At 36.6% G+C, this 14,354-nt stretch overlaps 1 protein-coding gene and 1 long non-coding RNA gene across 4 annotated transcripts in view; one reads left to right on the forward strand and one right to left on the reverse strand.

The window, feature by feature from the left end:
* LCP1 (lymphocyte cytosolic protein 1) overlaps positions 1 to 14,354 on the forward strand; it is a 90,385-nt gene that overhangs the window by 65,311 nt on the left and 10,720 nt on the right. For all 3 annotated transcript variants that reach the window (XM_019753558.2, XM_019753557.2, XM_074329980.1), the window contains exons 7-13: positions 184 to 349; positions 1,784 to 1,926; positions 4,642 to 4,737; positions 6,526 to 6,721; positions 9,011 to 9,089; positions 9,663 to 9,777; positions 10,651 to 10,784. In XM_019753558.2, coding sequence (XP_019609117.2) covers positions 184 to 349; positions 1,784 to 1,926; positions 4,642 to 4,737; positions 6,526 to 6,721; positions 9,011 to 9,089; positions 9,663 to 9,777; positions 10,651 to 10,784 — 929 coding nt within the window. The remainder of the gene's footprint in view (positions 1 to 183; positions 350 to 1,783; positions 1,927 to 4,641; positions 4,738 to 6,525; positions 6,722 to 9,010; positions 9,090 to 9,662; positions 9,778 to 10,650; positions 10,785 to 14,354) is intronic.
* Positions 3,745 to 14,354, reverse strand: part of LOC141571067 (uncharacterized) — a 30,875-nt gene continuing 20,265 nt past the window's right edge. Inside the window, exons 2-3 of the long non-coding RNA XR_012495585.1 lie at positions 4,967 to 5,062; positions 3,745 to 3,882 (exon numbers count right to left, since the gene is read on the reverse strand). This is a non-coding gene — a long non-coding RNA (uncharacterized LOC141571067). The remainder of the gene's footprint in view (positions 3,883 to 4,966; positions 5,063 to 14,354) is intronic.

Consider the following 14,354-nt stretch of genomic DNA (forward strand, 5'->3'; position numbering starts at 1 on the left):
TTACTGGGTTTTCTTTTCCAGTTACTACTCTCTGCTTTTTCTCAATGTTGAAATCTAGTGAAGACAGTGCCTCCAGATCTGTGAACTTGCCAGAATTAAAACATTGTTGCTGCTGCCAATCAGTAATCATCATTTGGCGTCTACAAAGTCAAAAACAAAACTTGCATACTTTTTCTCCCTCAGGAGAATTTGAACCTGGCTCTAAACTCTGCCTCAGCCATCGGGTGCCACGTGGTCAACATCGGGGCTGAGGATTTAAAGGAGGGGAAGCCTTACCTGGTCCTAGGACTTTTGTGGCAAGTCATCAAGATTGGGTTGTTTGCCGACATTGAACTCAGCAGAAATGAAGGTACAAGCAAAGCTTCAACTGTTATTAATGGCATGGCTTTTTATTAATGTGTGTGTTGCGGAGATGTATGTAGAAGGGAGATGTCAGGATAGCCACGCTCAGAATCCTCAATATTTGAAAACTATAGTTATACTGAATTCATTGTATTAATATAACAGATTCTATCCACATTGACCAGATTTTTTTAAACAATAGAGCAAAAGCTTTTAAAGACCACAGACTAATTATATTGCATGTTTAGAACCTACAGCTGAGTCTAGCTGTCTGCAGCTCCAACCTCATTCTGAATTAACTTTGCCTTTGGACACTTTATAACAAACAAGCCTACTTTTAACTTGTATTTTATGAAGCAGTTCACATTCATTTATTGTAGTGATAGCAACAGATTAGAAGAAATTTGGTGTATTTCTTACCAAGACAATAATAAATTATAGGTAGGGTTTCAAAGTTCTCAACGAAATACGTAGCGGTGAATCTTTTTCTATTTGCTCTCAGCATCCTATCTGCAGTTAAACAATTATAGCCTTGTCCTTTAAACAGAAGTAGGAGATCTTGATAAGCAGTACATAAAATACAATGTTACTTTTTGATTCTTAGGTTCAGATCCTACCAATATGAAATCTGTAGTCAAATTTTAATCACTATACATTATGTATCATATATATGTATATATATACATACATATATATACACATACATATATATGTAATATATATATATATATATATATATATATACACATATATATACTTTTATTTCATGTCCAAGTCATAATAACCATGAAGAATTCCGTGGTAACATAAAAACCAATATTGTAAACTTAATATAAAGAAGGAAAAGCAAAAAAAGCAACACAGAAATCAGAACCCACGGGAAAGACTATTGATTTGTAAATAATGACCTCGGCTAAATTTAAACATTCTGGCTGAGCAAGAAATACTTATTCATCTGGGAAACATAGAGGAAAGAGTTGATTATATTTTTTAAGATGCTGTAATTATTCAGGTAAGCATTTGAAATAGAAAACACTTATGGGAATATACAAGAGAACATTGTCATTATTTCAAAATTGATCTCTTAAAAGCAAAAATGTTGTCATCTCACGAAATGTGATCTGATAGACCTAGCAGAGGATTCTGAGCCAGAAGCCTTCGTTCTTTCCATGGCTCTGCCCCCATATTCTTAGGCCTAGCAATGCCTTTTCTTCCCCATCTGAAAAATAGGGATAATAAATAAGCTCACACTACCTTACAATCTCTTTTTAGGGACTAATAATAAGAAAGTGTTTACTCCATGAGTAGAGCTATAAGTCCTTTTACCCCAGAGAGAGATAATGTTGCTATCTTTGGCTTTCCAGCACAGCTCAATCAAAGTTATAACTCACTCCCAAATACCCTCTACACTCATTTCTCTTTGTCTTTTGTGCTTCCTCAGCTCTGATTGCTCTTCTGAGAGAAGGGGAGAGTCTGGAGGATTTGATGAAACTCTCCCCCGAGGAACTCCTACTCAGATGGGCTAATTACCACCTGGAAACCGCGGGCTGCTCCAAAATCAGCAACTTCAGTACAGACATCAAGGTAGGAGCATAGTCTGAACATGACTGACTGACTGCAGCAGTGAAGGGAATTTGATCCTTAATCTCTTAAGGCGTGCTAGGGTTAGTTAGAGCGTGCCTGGTGCTGTTTTGGAGCCCCTGCTGTTCTCAAGGCCACGTGCAGCTCTAGCACTGGGACACACGCAGATCCATCTGAAGTCCTAGCGACTACACAGCACCAAAGGGAGATGGCTCTCCCTGGGAGTTTCGGTATCAGGAAATAAAGGGGCGAGGATGAGATAGAGTAAGGGCAAGAGATAAGACTGCTTTTCAAGTATGTGTAGGACTGTAATGTCTTTTCTGGTTTTATAAGTGTGACCATCAGATCGGGTTTCCTTTAAAAAAATTAAATGAGGACTCTTCTAATTACATTAATACTAGCAAACATCATATTTACTGCATGCTGGGCACTGTTCTAACTGCTTTACGCACATATTAACTCATTAATTCTCACAACAAACCTTTGAGATAAGGGTTATTATTTTTTCATTTTACAGATAAGGAAACAGAGGTAAAGAGAATTTAAGTAACTTGTTCAAGTTCACATGGCTGGGGATAGGGTCAGAATTCAAAGCCAGCAGTTGACCTCCATGGTTCATATACTTGACCAACATACATACTGCCTCTCTAAAATGACTCGTGAATTTCTTGAAAGGTTTTCCTTTAATGAACCAGAGTGATTTTTAAAAGATAATGATTCTGGAAATGAGAATTTTCAGAAATGAGAATTTATCCCAGAACATGTAGAAAACTCAATCAGTCCTACAACAGAGATCCAAAAGGGGCAAGGCTGAGGACAGCATGCACTGTGGTTACTGTGGTTTTTCAATTTTGTGAAAAGTTCCATGTCAACATGAAAGGAAACAGCTGTTGTTATTGATGACAGATGAACCAAGATAGAAAAAGCTTAAGGAGCAGTAAGGAAGGTCAGAAGGCTGTCTCAAGGAGCAAATGGTGTGAGATGATGGATGCAGCATTTAAAAAAAAAAATTGTCTCCACTTTCTCAAACTTAAAGAAATTTCTTCCAAGGAGAGTCAGAGGAAAGGTCACATGACTCACCAGGGGTCAACCCAGACTTATAATTCTTTGAGTGATGGCTTCTACCTGCTGTGGACCCCTGGTTATAGAATTCAGGGTCTGTTGGGCATGGTTCCAGTTAGAGTGAAGCTTCTAGATGTTAAGTCCCCCATTCCTTAGGACCTAAGCTAATAATACCAGATTCATTTTTCTAACTGTACCATTTTCATTGCTTATTAACTGTCTTCTAGCAACACCAACCTAACTGGAATTTAACGGGTGCTGGAAACCATTATCTCCCTTTGTGCGCAACAGTTAAGCTCTGCAATTATTTCAGCCAAAATTTTTAAGGTTTTCAGCCAAAATTAGGCTGCTTAATCTAAGCCATAAATTTACCTGATTACCCATCACTGAAAAGCTGTGTTCTTTAGAATAATAATTGTTTTGGACTTGGGAAGTATCTGTATGACATGGGAAGTGGCAAGCTGAGCACTGATACAGTGCTGCGGCCTGGTCTTAGGGACAGCCGCCTCCCAGCCAAGGTTAGCTCTGTGACATGTGTGTCTGAGCAACAGGCAACTTTTGGTGCCCTTCGATCACATCAAGTCAGCAAAGGTGGGGAGAATGCCCACACTAGAGTGAGTGAGAAAGGTTTCTTAGGATCAGATGAAATGAGGTGACTCTTAGCAAAGCTAAACAGATGTAATGTGTGGTAGACAGATTTTATTCGTGCCTAACACCTTCATGGAACTTTCACTGACTTCAAAATAGCTACAGGGAAAAGTAAGAGGAGGGGAAGGCAGAAAGAAAAGAGGTAAAACTCGGTTTCCCCAGGTGCAACATCAATGGCTGGCATTCTCTTGTTCTCCTCTTTCTGTTGTCACAGGTGGTGCGCATATCTCTGCTCTCCTCAGGCCCTACCTAGTTGGCAAAACAAAACAACATAACAAAAGTTGATTTTTCAATCTTTAAGAGAAATTAAAATCTCTTTAAATGGTTTAAATAAATTACTTGAAAGTCTGCATGTTTTCACTGAATGAGAATACATTTATAATTTTAAGACATGATTTTGAGAATTCTTTTCATCAATAAGCACATTTCCAGAATCTAAGAAAACATGAGAATTCAATATCTATATCCAATCTGCTATAACTAAACTTAACCACATTTTCTAGCTTCTAGATAAACATTACATGCACTTGTCATTTTAATATCTCTCCTTTTACATAAAAACTGCTTGTTAAAACTCTTTCTCTTTTGCTGATGATCCATTTAAAGGTATTTTTAAACTTCTGCTTCCTTTTTCTGTCACTTTTTTAAAATTAAATGTTAGCTGACTGACTTCTACAGCAATATAAAGGTATATATATTTTCCTGTATATAATTTAATATGTGTAAATAAATTTTTTTCTCCCCAAGAAAAAAAGAATAGTATTTATATCTTTGGGTTGCCTTTTGTATATGTCCTGTATGTTTAATTGTCATACTCATTTTAAAAAGAAAGGCACATAGAATATGTAAACAGACAAAGGAAAATTCAAATTGATAAATGTTTTCAGCTCTGTTAATTAAGTTGCATTCTTGAATAATAGTCGAATGAGAAATGAAATGTTTGCTTTTGGAAAATTATTGTTGTGCTAAGTATGTAATTTGAAATTGTAATTTCTTAATTTCTCACAGGACTCAAAGGCTTACTACCACCTGCTTGAACAGGTTGCTCCAAAGGGAGATGAAGAAGGTATCCCTGCTGTTGTTATTGACATGTCAGGACTAAGGGTAAGGCCGTGTTTCAAGCCGTGTTTAAAGAACATGATGCTGCCTGTGAGTTGACCGTTCCATTGACCTGTATGACCCTGACTCTGGGGTTCTATGAGTGACATCTCTGCCAAAAGCCATGAAAACTATTAAAACCTGTTAACAGTTTTAGGTGATAATTATGGGAAACTGAATCTGGAAATAAACATTAAGGAAAGAGAGAAACTAACACCAATTAAATGCCACTTACCATGCTAGGCACTTCTGTATATGTCCCATCCTTTGATAAGCTCTCCAGCACCAAGAAGTATTATTACTTCCATTCTTACGTACCTGAGTATTATTTCTGAAAATAGATGGGATATTTATACACATAAATAAATTCTCACTTTAGGGATAAAAAAAATTGAGACTCAGAAGCATTTATTAATAAATCCAAGATCATATAACAGATTATTGGAAGTTATTTGATGCAAGGCTGGGGCTCTTTTCTTCTAGTAATAGTAACAAAGAAGAATCCCCCACTTGCTGAGTTTCTTCAGTATCCCAGATACTCTGGGAGGCGTGTTGCATACACAGCCTCTAATCCTTGCAAACATCACTAAAGTTAAGTGTTAAACATAGCTGAGAAAGCTGAAGGTCAAAGAAGCTAATAATTATCTCATGGCCACAGAGCCAGTACCTAGGACAGCAAGGATCTAAACCCAGGATGGCTTCAAGTTCACTCAGCCACAATCCTGCCTCACTTCATCATTGAAGGCAGTGGGAGAACAGGACTGGGCAGGACCGTGTGAGTTCTTAGAAGTGTCTGATTTGGAGGTTCGTAAAGCAGTGAGCACAACATGGGTGTGACTGTTGAAACTTCAGTTTTGCCACCACTTTTATATTGACCTTGAGAAATTGCCTCACTTAATATCATGAGAGTTAAATCCAACGAGTTCATTTTAAAGCTAACGTATTCCTGAATGAGAAGTAAAGCTCATGAAACGTATAATGTGTAATATTCTCTCGTAAAGAATCATAGGAAGAAATAATTCCAGTTTAAAGTTCTGTTTTCTGAAAATGGGTGTTTTCCTAGGCTTTTGAGAGCTTTAAGGACAGTGGGCCACAATTCAAAACTTTAGTCTTACAAACATTTAGTCAGCTTACAAATGAGTGGAGTTTCTCTAGAACTACTTGAATAGACTTTTAATATGTTTATGAGTGGTTCTCAATATGAAGTCTGAAAAAGCCAAATTGATGTTATATATTTATTAGTGACAATGGTGATATTAAGTAACTCATCACGTTAATTTTGTTTAAGTTGCAAGTATACCAATTCAGTGTGAGATAGGTAGTTATATTAACCAGAAGTTCTTATTAGCAGAAGTAAATATCTTTGATGAAATGAAAATAGGAATATAATTTGTTATTTAATAAACAAACATTTTGGTAGACAAAATCTCATGAAGTCTGTGCAAGAAATAATAAAAAGTAAGCTAAATAGTTGAAAATAATTAAGATCCACTTAAACAATAAATTGTAAAATCTACTGAATATCTTTAAAAATAGGAAAACCCACCATTCATCTGAAATGGTTCCGTATAGAGATGAGAGGACTTAATTACTTACCTTCTGAGTTTCCTTTTACTTGTGACTTTCTGATTTGGGGTCAAGTGAACATAAGTAATAACATGCTGTTATTAAGTGTTTATTTGAAGTTAAACACTAAGGGTTTCAGTAAGATGCCCATTTCTTTATCTGCTAGCCACATCTACTTTGTGTATGGAGAGCCCTGACCCAGTCTTGACACATCCTTTCTCATTGTAGGAGAAAGATGACATCCAGAGGGCAGAGTGCATGTTGCAGCAGGCAGAGAGGCTGGGCTGCCGGCAGTTTGTCACAGCCACAGATGTTGTCCGAGGGAACCCCAAGTTGAACTTGGCTTTCATTGCCAACCTCTTTAATAGATATCCTGCCCTGCACAAACCAGAAAACCAGGACATCGACTGGGGTGCTCTTGAAGGTAAGTGGAAGCCAGTTGATGAAGAGTTTGGAAACACATTCACAATTCTAGGCAATTCAAAATCACCTCCAAAGCAAATATATACCCGTTCACATGTCAGGGAAGATTTGCAAACAGGTCATCAGTTCTCTGTACATAACGAAGAGAACCAATAGTTTAATCAAGTCAGTTACAAGCAAGCAGGAATAATCAAGTACTGTTATATCACATCCATTACACATAGGCTTCACTCATTATCAGAATAGTTTTAGGCACGACAGTGCATTTAATTATTAGATGAATTAATCCTGAGTTCCAAAAACCTGATTTATGTACTTAATGAACTGAGCGTTAATTCCTAGAGGCAAGAAACTGCAGCCACTCATCATCCAAATATGATATTTAACTATACTAGGAGGTGCTTACTGAGGTTTTGGTTTTTGTTTTGTTTCTTTGAGTTGGATTATGGGAGGCACACAATTATATTTTGAGGCAGAATCCCTGACAGTTGTATTTTGGAGATTAATGCCCTAAAATTGAACCAAAAGTGGATAGCTTTAGTCAGTTTCTAACAGGTGAAAGTGCCAGAGATGTTTATGTTTTTTCCCATCATGAATTAGTCCCAATATTGAAGCAGAAAAATCAAAACAAAATTAATGTTAAACGGGTGCTCCCACTTGCACAGAGGGTGGCACACGCTAACCTCCATGGGGACAGAAGATCCTGCCCTCAGGACCCTTATGGAACTTGCCCAATGTACCTTTTCATTTGACTGTTCATTTGTATCTTTTATATTAAACCAGTAATAGTAAATAAACTGATAATAAATTTTTAAAAAATTAATGTTAAATGAATATTGCCAAAGGAAGCAAATGCAGATTTGAAGTATTATTTGATCCTTTTCTGCAATGTTTCAGTCTCACTGAAAATGCACAAATCAATCCAAAAAATCAATGCCAAGATCAAGCAGTGTTCCAACACTGCTGCATTTGTATGGTTTGATAGATTGTGGTCAGGGTTCCATGCATTTTCTTGACTCCAAATATATATATATCAGACCCTCTAATCACCCATCTCCAGCGGCCTCTAGAGTATCCCCCTTTGGGTCCTTCACTATCACTTAAAATTCAGCATATACAAAACAGAATTGATCCTTTCTCCTTCCCCCACTGACTTTCTACTCTACCCCGCATCCCATTCGCTCTTCTTTAGAAACTCTCCATTTCCATGACTCATACCACTTTTTTCTCTCCAGTCATCAAAAACCCTGGACTCCACTTTGATATCTTCCTCTTTTTCACCCCTAAAGGTATCGAATCAGCAAATACTAATAATTCTTCCTGCAGATGGCTTTTCGATGGTTATTTTTCCTTTCTGCTCTTCTGGACTCATTAAATTATACACCAACTATTTCAGTAGGTCCAAGGGACCTATTCCTCCGTTCATCAAGCACTTGAATGTGCCCACATGCTAGTGTCAAACACAATCTATCCCCTCTGCACATTTAATTTAAATGCATATTACCTTACATTGCTTCTGCACACTGCTGCCAAGCGCAGCACAATACTGCGGTCATTCTATTTCTGCTTTGATCAAGAATTTATTATAGTAATTTTTAAAAAGAGCCATAATGACTGGCATTGTCTGATATATCAACCCAAATGTGCTATCTGGCACTTGAAGACCTCTGATTCTGGTTCCAGCCACTGGATGGCCTTATCTCCACCTGCTAAACAACACACATGCCCGAAAAGTCAACTCCTGATGCTTTTAATAAGACCTTGCCTGTCACTCTCGTTGTATTCATATTTACACTCTCTCCTACTCTCATTCCTTACTACCACCACCCCAAATCTTCTCCCCTTTCCTCTTTACTATCCAGATTTTACTAGCATTATAAGGTAAAGCTCAAATTCTACTCCCTGCAAAGTTAGCCCATACTATACTCTCCCCCATCTCAACTCAAATAGCAAATGTGTCTATCTCATATATTAGCCCTCTAGCTTATATGATCTCACTTTGATGCCTAAAAGTCTTGTTTTTCCAGAAAGAGTGTAAGCCTTTGAGGGCCAGCCCTGAACAGTTACCCACACACAGGATCTTGTATACTACTAACAGATGCCACAGAAATATTTGTTGAATTGAAATGGAAAAAATTAACACAGAATAACAACCCGCATCCAAATCTGTTAGGGTTTATTTAATTAATTTTTTTCATTCTACTTTAGTTTTTATTACAGCCTCTTTATATAAACTTTGATCAGGCATATTTTCTATGTCCTGAAAGATAACCAGTCTTCATCAATTTAGGTGAGACAAGAGAAGAGCGGACATTTAGGAACTGGATGAACTCCTTGGGCGTTAACCCTCGAGTCAATCATTTGTACAGGTAAGAAGATTCGGGAGTTGTCCTAATGTGAGACACCAAGACCTTGAAAAATCCCCCAAGATTTCAAATACTGCTATGGTGTGTAATTCTCTTCACAAAATGTGTGTGCCTTGGTGAGAAAGGGGAGAAGTGCCAAACTGACCTGCAGATGTTGGATGTTCAGCTGAAAAACTCACTTTCATACATCAGCCTTGCTGTGGGCTTAGTACAAAATCAGCAAAAGAACAAATATACTACAGGTGGCCAGTCTGTGATCTACTCACAAACAGGCAAAACAATAAATGTTAAGTTTGTGGTCGTCTCCTATGCCATTTGTTAGAGCCATATTTCTTTTTTCTGGAAGCAATATGTTTTGGCTGAAGTGCCTAGGGAGAGTCTTGTGGGGAGACCTCAAGTAAGTTCCCTCAATGTCTGAGTCAGAGTTTCTTCACCTCAAAAGATGGAGCTGCTAATAGCAATTTTCCCAAGTTGTGAATGTTCCTTGAGTTAATATGTTAAAAATTGTCTGGCCCACTGTAGGCCCTTCATCAGTGTTGACTGTCTGAGAACTCTTTTGTGTTTGTTTTTGTTCAGTGACTTATCAGACGCCCTGGTCATCTTCCAGCTCTATGAAAAGATTAAAGTCCCTGTTGATTGGAACAGAGTAAACAAACCACCATACCCCAAACTGGGGGGCAATATGAAGAAGGTAAATAATGACTCCTCTGATGTTCCAGTAGGCAGGTGAAGTCAAGCTGGCAAGAGCAACCTGTGAATACCTTATCAGGAGGCCAAACTTAGATAAGTAGTGTTTATCTAGGGGTTAAATTATAGTAGAGCAATCAGAAACCTGAATAGTCTTATCAAAGTGAGTCCACTGTTTCCCTTGATTACTTATATGATTCCATGTCGAATGTCTTTAAACATTATGATGTAAAAATGCTAATTAATTAGAGCAAGCAGGGTTGCTTTTCCCCCAGCAGGATCCTTCTTTTAGTTTTCTAAAGAATTGGAGCTTGGTACTGACAGTTTGACTTGTACAAATAGTTTGTCTAATGTCAACACCGTGGGAACACATTGTTTTGTAGAAGTAGCAATGGCGTTGGCACAAACATTTCTCATCATTTCTCATCTCTGTGACTCTTAATGATCTATGTGTAACCACATGTCAGTCCACTATGTGCACATAGGATAAAGAATCCAGATTGTCCATGTCAATCTCTATGAGTTCAGCCATTTTAGGAATATTACTGACAGATACCTGAGCATGGCTACCTATTTATGTAGTGTGATATAACCACGAAAGTGTTCATAATGATGAATTCATTTTGGTTTTGCACTACATTCAGAGAATACTATGAATATTTTTTGGTGGAAATGAGAGGTTCTATTTAAGAAAAGATGGAGATTTCTTTGACTGGTTTAGAATCCTATAATTACAGAGCCAAGAGAGATGAGAGATCATTTAGTTTGACTATATTTATTTCATTTTGTGTCTTTATTTTTATTACCTTATTTTATATGGTATTTATCACCATAGAGAACATTATATCAGATTGTTGTCCTTTCTCTTTATTAACAGCTTGAGAATTGTAACTATGCAGTGGAATTGGGGAAGAATCAAGCTAAGTTTTCCCTGGTTGGTATTGGTGGACAAGATCTCAACGAAGGAAACCGCACTCTAACATTGGCCTTGGTTTGGCAGCTAATGAGAAGGTAATGGAACCCAGGGGACTGGCTTTTTATTGAGTGTATTATTAACCTAGAAAAATACTAGCAAATTTTTTGGAATGTGTTTAATCTAGTAAAACTACATTTTAAGCTAAACTGTAAAACAAAAAGTGTGTTTTTTGTTTTTTTCCTGTTAATTTATTCCTTTCAGTACTCTCAGTTTTGTTTCAGGTATTATAAAACTCTTACTAGGTTCATAAATATTTTAGATTGTTTTGTCCTCTTAATCACCCCTTTTCATTATGAAATGACTCTCTTTATTCCTGGTAATATTCTTTTCTCTGAAATCTTTTTGTGATATTCAGAGAGCTACTCCAGCTTCCTGTTAATTAGTGTTAGTGTGGCATATCTTTTTCTGTCCTTTTACTTTTAATTGATTTGTGTTAATAACAGTCTTATTTTTAAAAGGGCTTTTCAAAATAAGGGGGAAATATGTTACATTTACCTATACATTTGCCATTTCTAGTACTCTTCTTTCTGTGGTATAGATCCAGATTTCTAACTGAAAGATTTCTACTCGAAATATTTCTAATAGTGTAAATCTGCTGACGAGGAATTATTTCAGCTTCTACATGTCTGAAAAAGTCTTTATTTCATTTTCATTTTTTAAAGGTGTTTTCTCTGAGTGTAGCATTCTAGGCTGATAGTTTTTTCTCAAAGATAGTGTTTCTGTCTTTTGGTTTGCACTGTTTCCAATGATAAATCTGTTGTCATTCTTATCTTTGTTCCTCTATATGTAACATGTCTTTTTTCTCAGGCTTCTTTTAAGATTTTATCTTTATTACTGGTTTTAAATAATTTCGTTGTAATGTTTTGGTGTCTCTCATGCTTCAGGTTTGTTATGCTTCTTGAATACGTGGGTTTATAGTTTTCATCAAAAATGGAATAATTTTGGCCTTTATTCCTTCAAATATGTCTCCTGTACTTTCCCACTCTGTTTTGGGGAAACTCCAGCTACACATATATTTGGTCATTTGAAGTTGCCCCAGAGTTGATTGATGCTCTATTCATTTTTCTCCTCTATGTTTCATTTTTTTTTCTCTGTATGTTGCATTTGAGATAATTTCTATTGCTTTGTATTCAGATTCATTACTCTCTTCTGCAATGTCTAATTTTCCATTATATGTTTATCCTAGACATTATACTTTTCATGTATAAAAATTTGATTTAGGTCTTTTTGGCATCTCCAATACTTTGTCCTCTACCTTCTTGAATATATAGAACATAATTATAACAACTTATTTCTTGGTCTGTTTCTATTAATTGATTTTTATCCTCATTATGGGTCAGATTTTCCTGCTTTTTGCATGCCTCCTAATTTTTTATTGTCCATAAGACATTGTGGATTTTACCTTGATGTGTGCTGGATATTTCTGTTTTCCTTGAAATATTCTTGAATTTTGTCCTGGGATGCAGTTAAGCTATTTAAATGCAAGTGATCTTGAGGGTCACTTAAAACTTTAATTAGTCTTGAGCCAATTTTGTACGTCAAAAATGAGATCATTTCTTCTAAGTAATTTATTTGATGCTCCATGTATCATAAGGTTCTTCAGCTTTGACTGGTGGGAACCAAATTATTTCCAGCCCCATGTGGCTCCAAGAATTATTCTGCCCATTCATTTCTGATAGTTCTTTTCCCAGCCTCTGGCAGTTTCCTCACATGTATGCACAGAGTTGTACTAAGCTAAAGACTTGAAGCAAACTCTCTGGAGATCTCTGGAGCATTCTTTCTAGATGACTCTGTCCTTTACAGGCATCTCTCTCCTCTCTGGTATTCTGTCCCACAAATTCTAGGCACCTTGGCTTCCTTGAGTTCTCAATTCCTCCCCTCAACTCAGGGGGACCTCCATGCTCTGTTTGGGTTCTCTCTCCCTGCACAGCAGACTGGAAACTCTCCATGCAATAAGCTAGGACAATCTCGGAGCTCACCACGTTTGTTTTCCTTCTTTCAGGGACCACTATTTTGTGCTTCCAGTTGTCCAATTTCTGAACAACAGTGTTTCATACGGTTTTTCACTGTGTTTTAGGTGTTTAAGGAAGAAGGGTAAATCTGATCCCTGTTACCCCATCATGTCAAGAAGCAGAATTTTCTGTTCTGCTAGTTCTTTAAAAGAAAACTTTAAATATCTTTTAGAGCTGAGTATAAACTTGATTAATATGAGAGCTATATGATGATATTAATAAACAATAGTGGAATGTAATAAGATACACAAATAGAAAATAAATTGTAAGAAAAATAAGCAATTTTTGGTACACAAGTATTTTTAGAAGAATTTTAGAGAGCAAATCTGTAAGTATAAAATAGTTTCCTTTTCAATGCTTTGCTCTTTCCCCCTGTACTGAGAACTCTGACCAGGCAGAAGTCTTACATCACTTAATTAAAACCTGTGTTAGTGTGAGTTAATTCATTTGTCTAGCTGGAAGGAAGAAAACCACAGGTCACATTATCTTATGTCTAACAAGGTCATGCCAACAACAACATCTGTGGTGTCCCTAGGCACTTCAGCCTTCTCCCCAAGCCACTGTCTGCAGATCCTTCTATTCATAATGGTCCTCAAAGTAATTATGTCTGTGTTTCCAGGTGCTGTAGGGTAATTAGAAGAAGTGATCACAATACATTTCACTACCTGATTCACATTTGCTTTATCAAGCATAGTGCTCTATTACTACTAAACTTGAAGATGAAATGCTGGTCTCATAAAACTCCTCTGGCACAGAAAACTCCAGAGCTGAAGAAACTTCAACTCTATCTTTTATTTTACTTCACGTATCTAGAACATTACTGAAAGTTCACAAGGGTCCCAAGAATGCTCACCAGTGTATTTTCAGAAACTGGTTTTGAACTATTCTCTGTTGTCTTTTTACATGTGTTTTTAATTCTTAGCAGACTGACTTTTGATACTGATTGCTTTAAAAACCAAAGCAAAAATCTTTTTAGTTACAAAAGTTAAATTGACTTCTAGGTTTGAATATAAAATAATCTTTCCTATTTTCTGTTTTAATGATTAAAGAAACTCAGGCCAACTTTATTCTATTTTGAATTTCCTAATATCCAAAAATCACCTTATAATATAATCTCTGTTGTGGAAGTTTTATAAAAATGTGGCCCAAAGTAATACTTTATGGCTGGTATACATACGATAAGGTCTAGTCTGCTGCTGCTGTTGCCACCTGGTTAATAAGTTAATATTTCTCATGACTGTTAACTAAGAATTTTACATGTAATAAAATAGAGAAATACATTACTGTTGCAGGTGATGAAATGACTGATAATTATGTAAATGCCTCCAGAAGGGAGTTTTTTCTCTGTGTGTTGCACATTAACAGACCTATTAAATTTACAACCAGTTCTAGCTGGAATTTATTTCATTGGATTGCACAGATATGCTAATTTGGTCGTTTATCTGAGCAATAAATGGCATGTCAATTTTTTCCCCTAAAAACAAATGAGAGATGTGTACTTAAACTTCCCTTTCCCCTTCAATAGCCTGGAAATCATTCTCAAATTGGAAAACTGGCAAATAGCGTGTGTATAAATTTGGAGACAAGAGCCTG

Source organism: Rhinolophus sinicus, linkage group LG04 (genome assembly GCF_036562045.2).
Source record: "Rhinolophus sinicus isolate RSC01 linkage group LG04, ASM3656204v1, whole genome shotgun sequence".
NCBI lineage: Eukaryota > Metazoa > Chordata > Mammalia > Chiroptera > Rhinolophidae > Rhinolophus > Rhinolophus sinicus.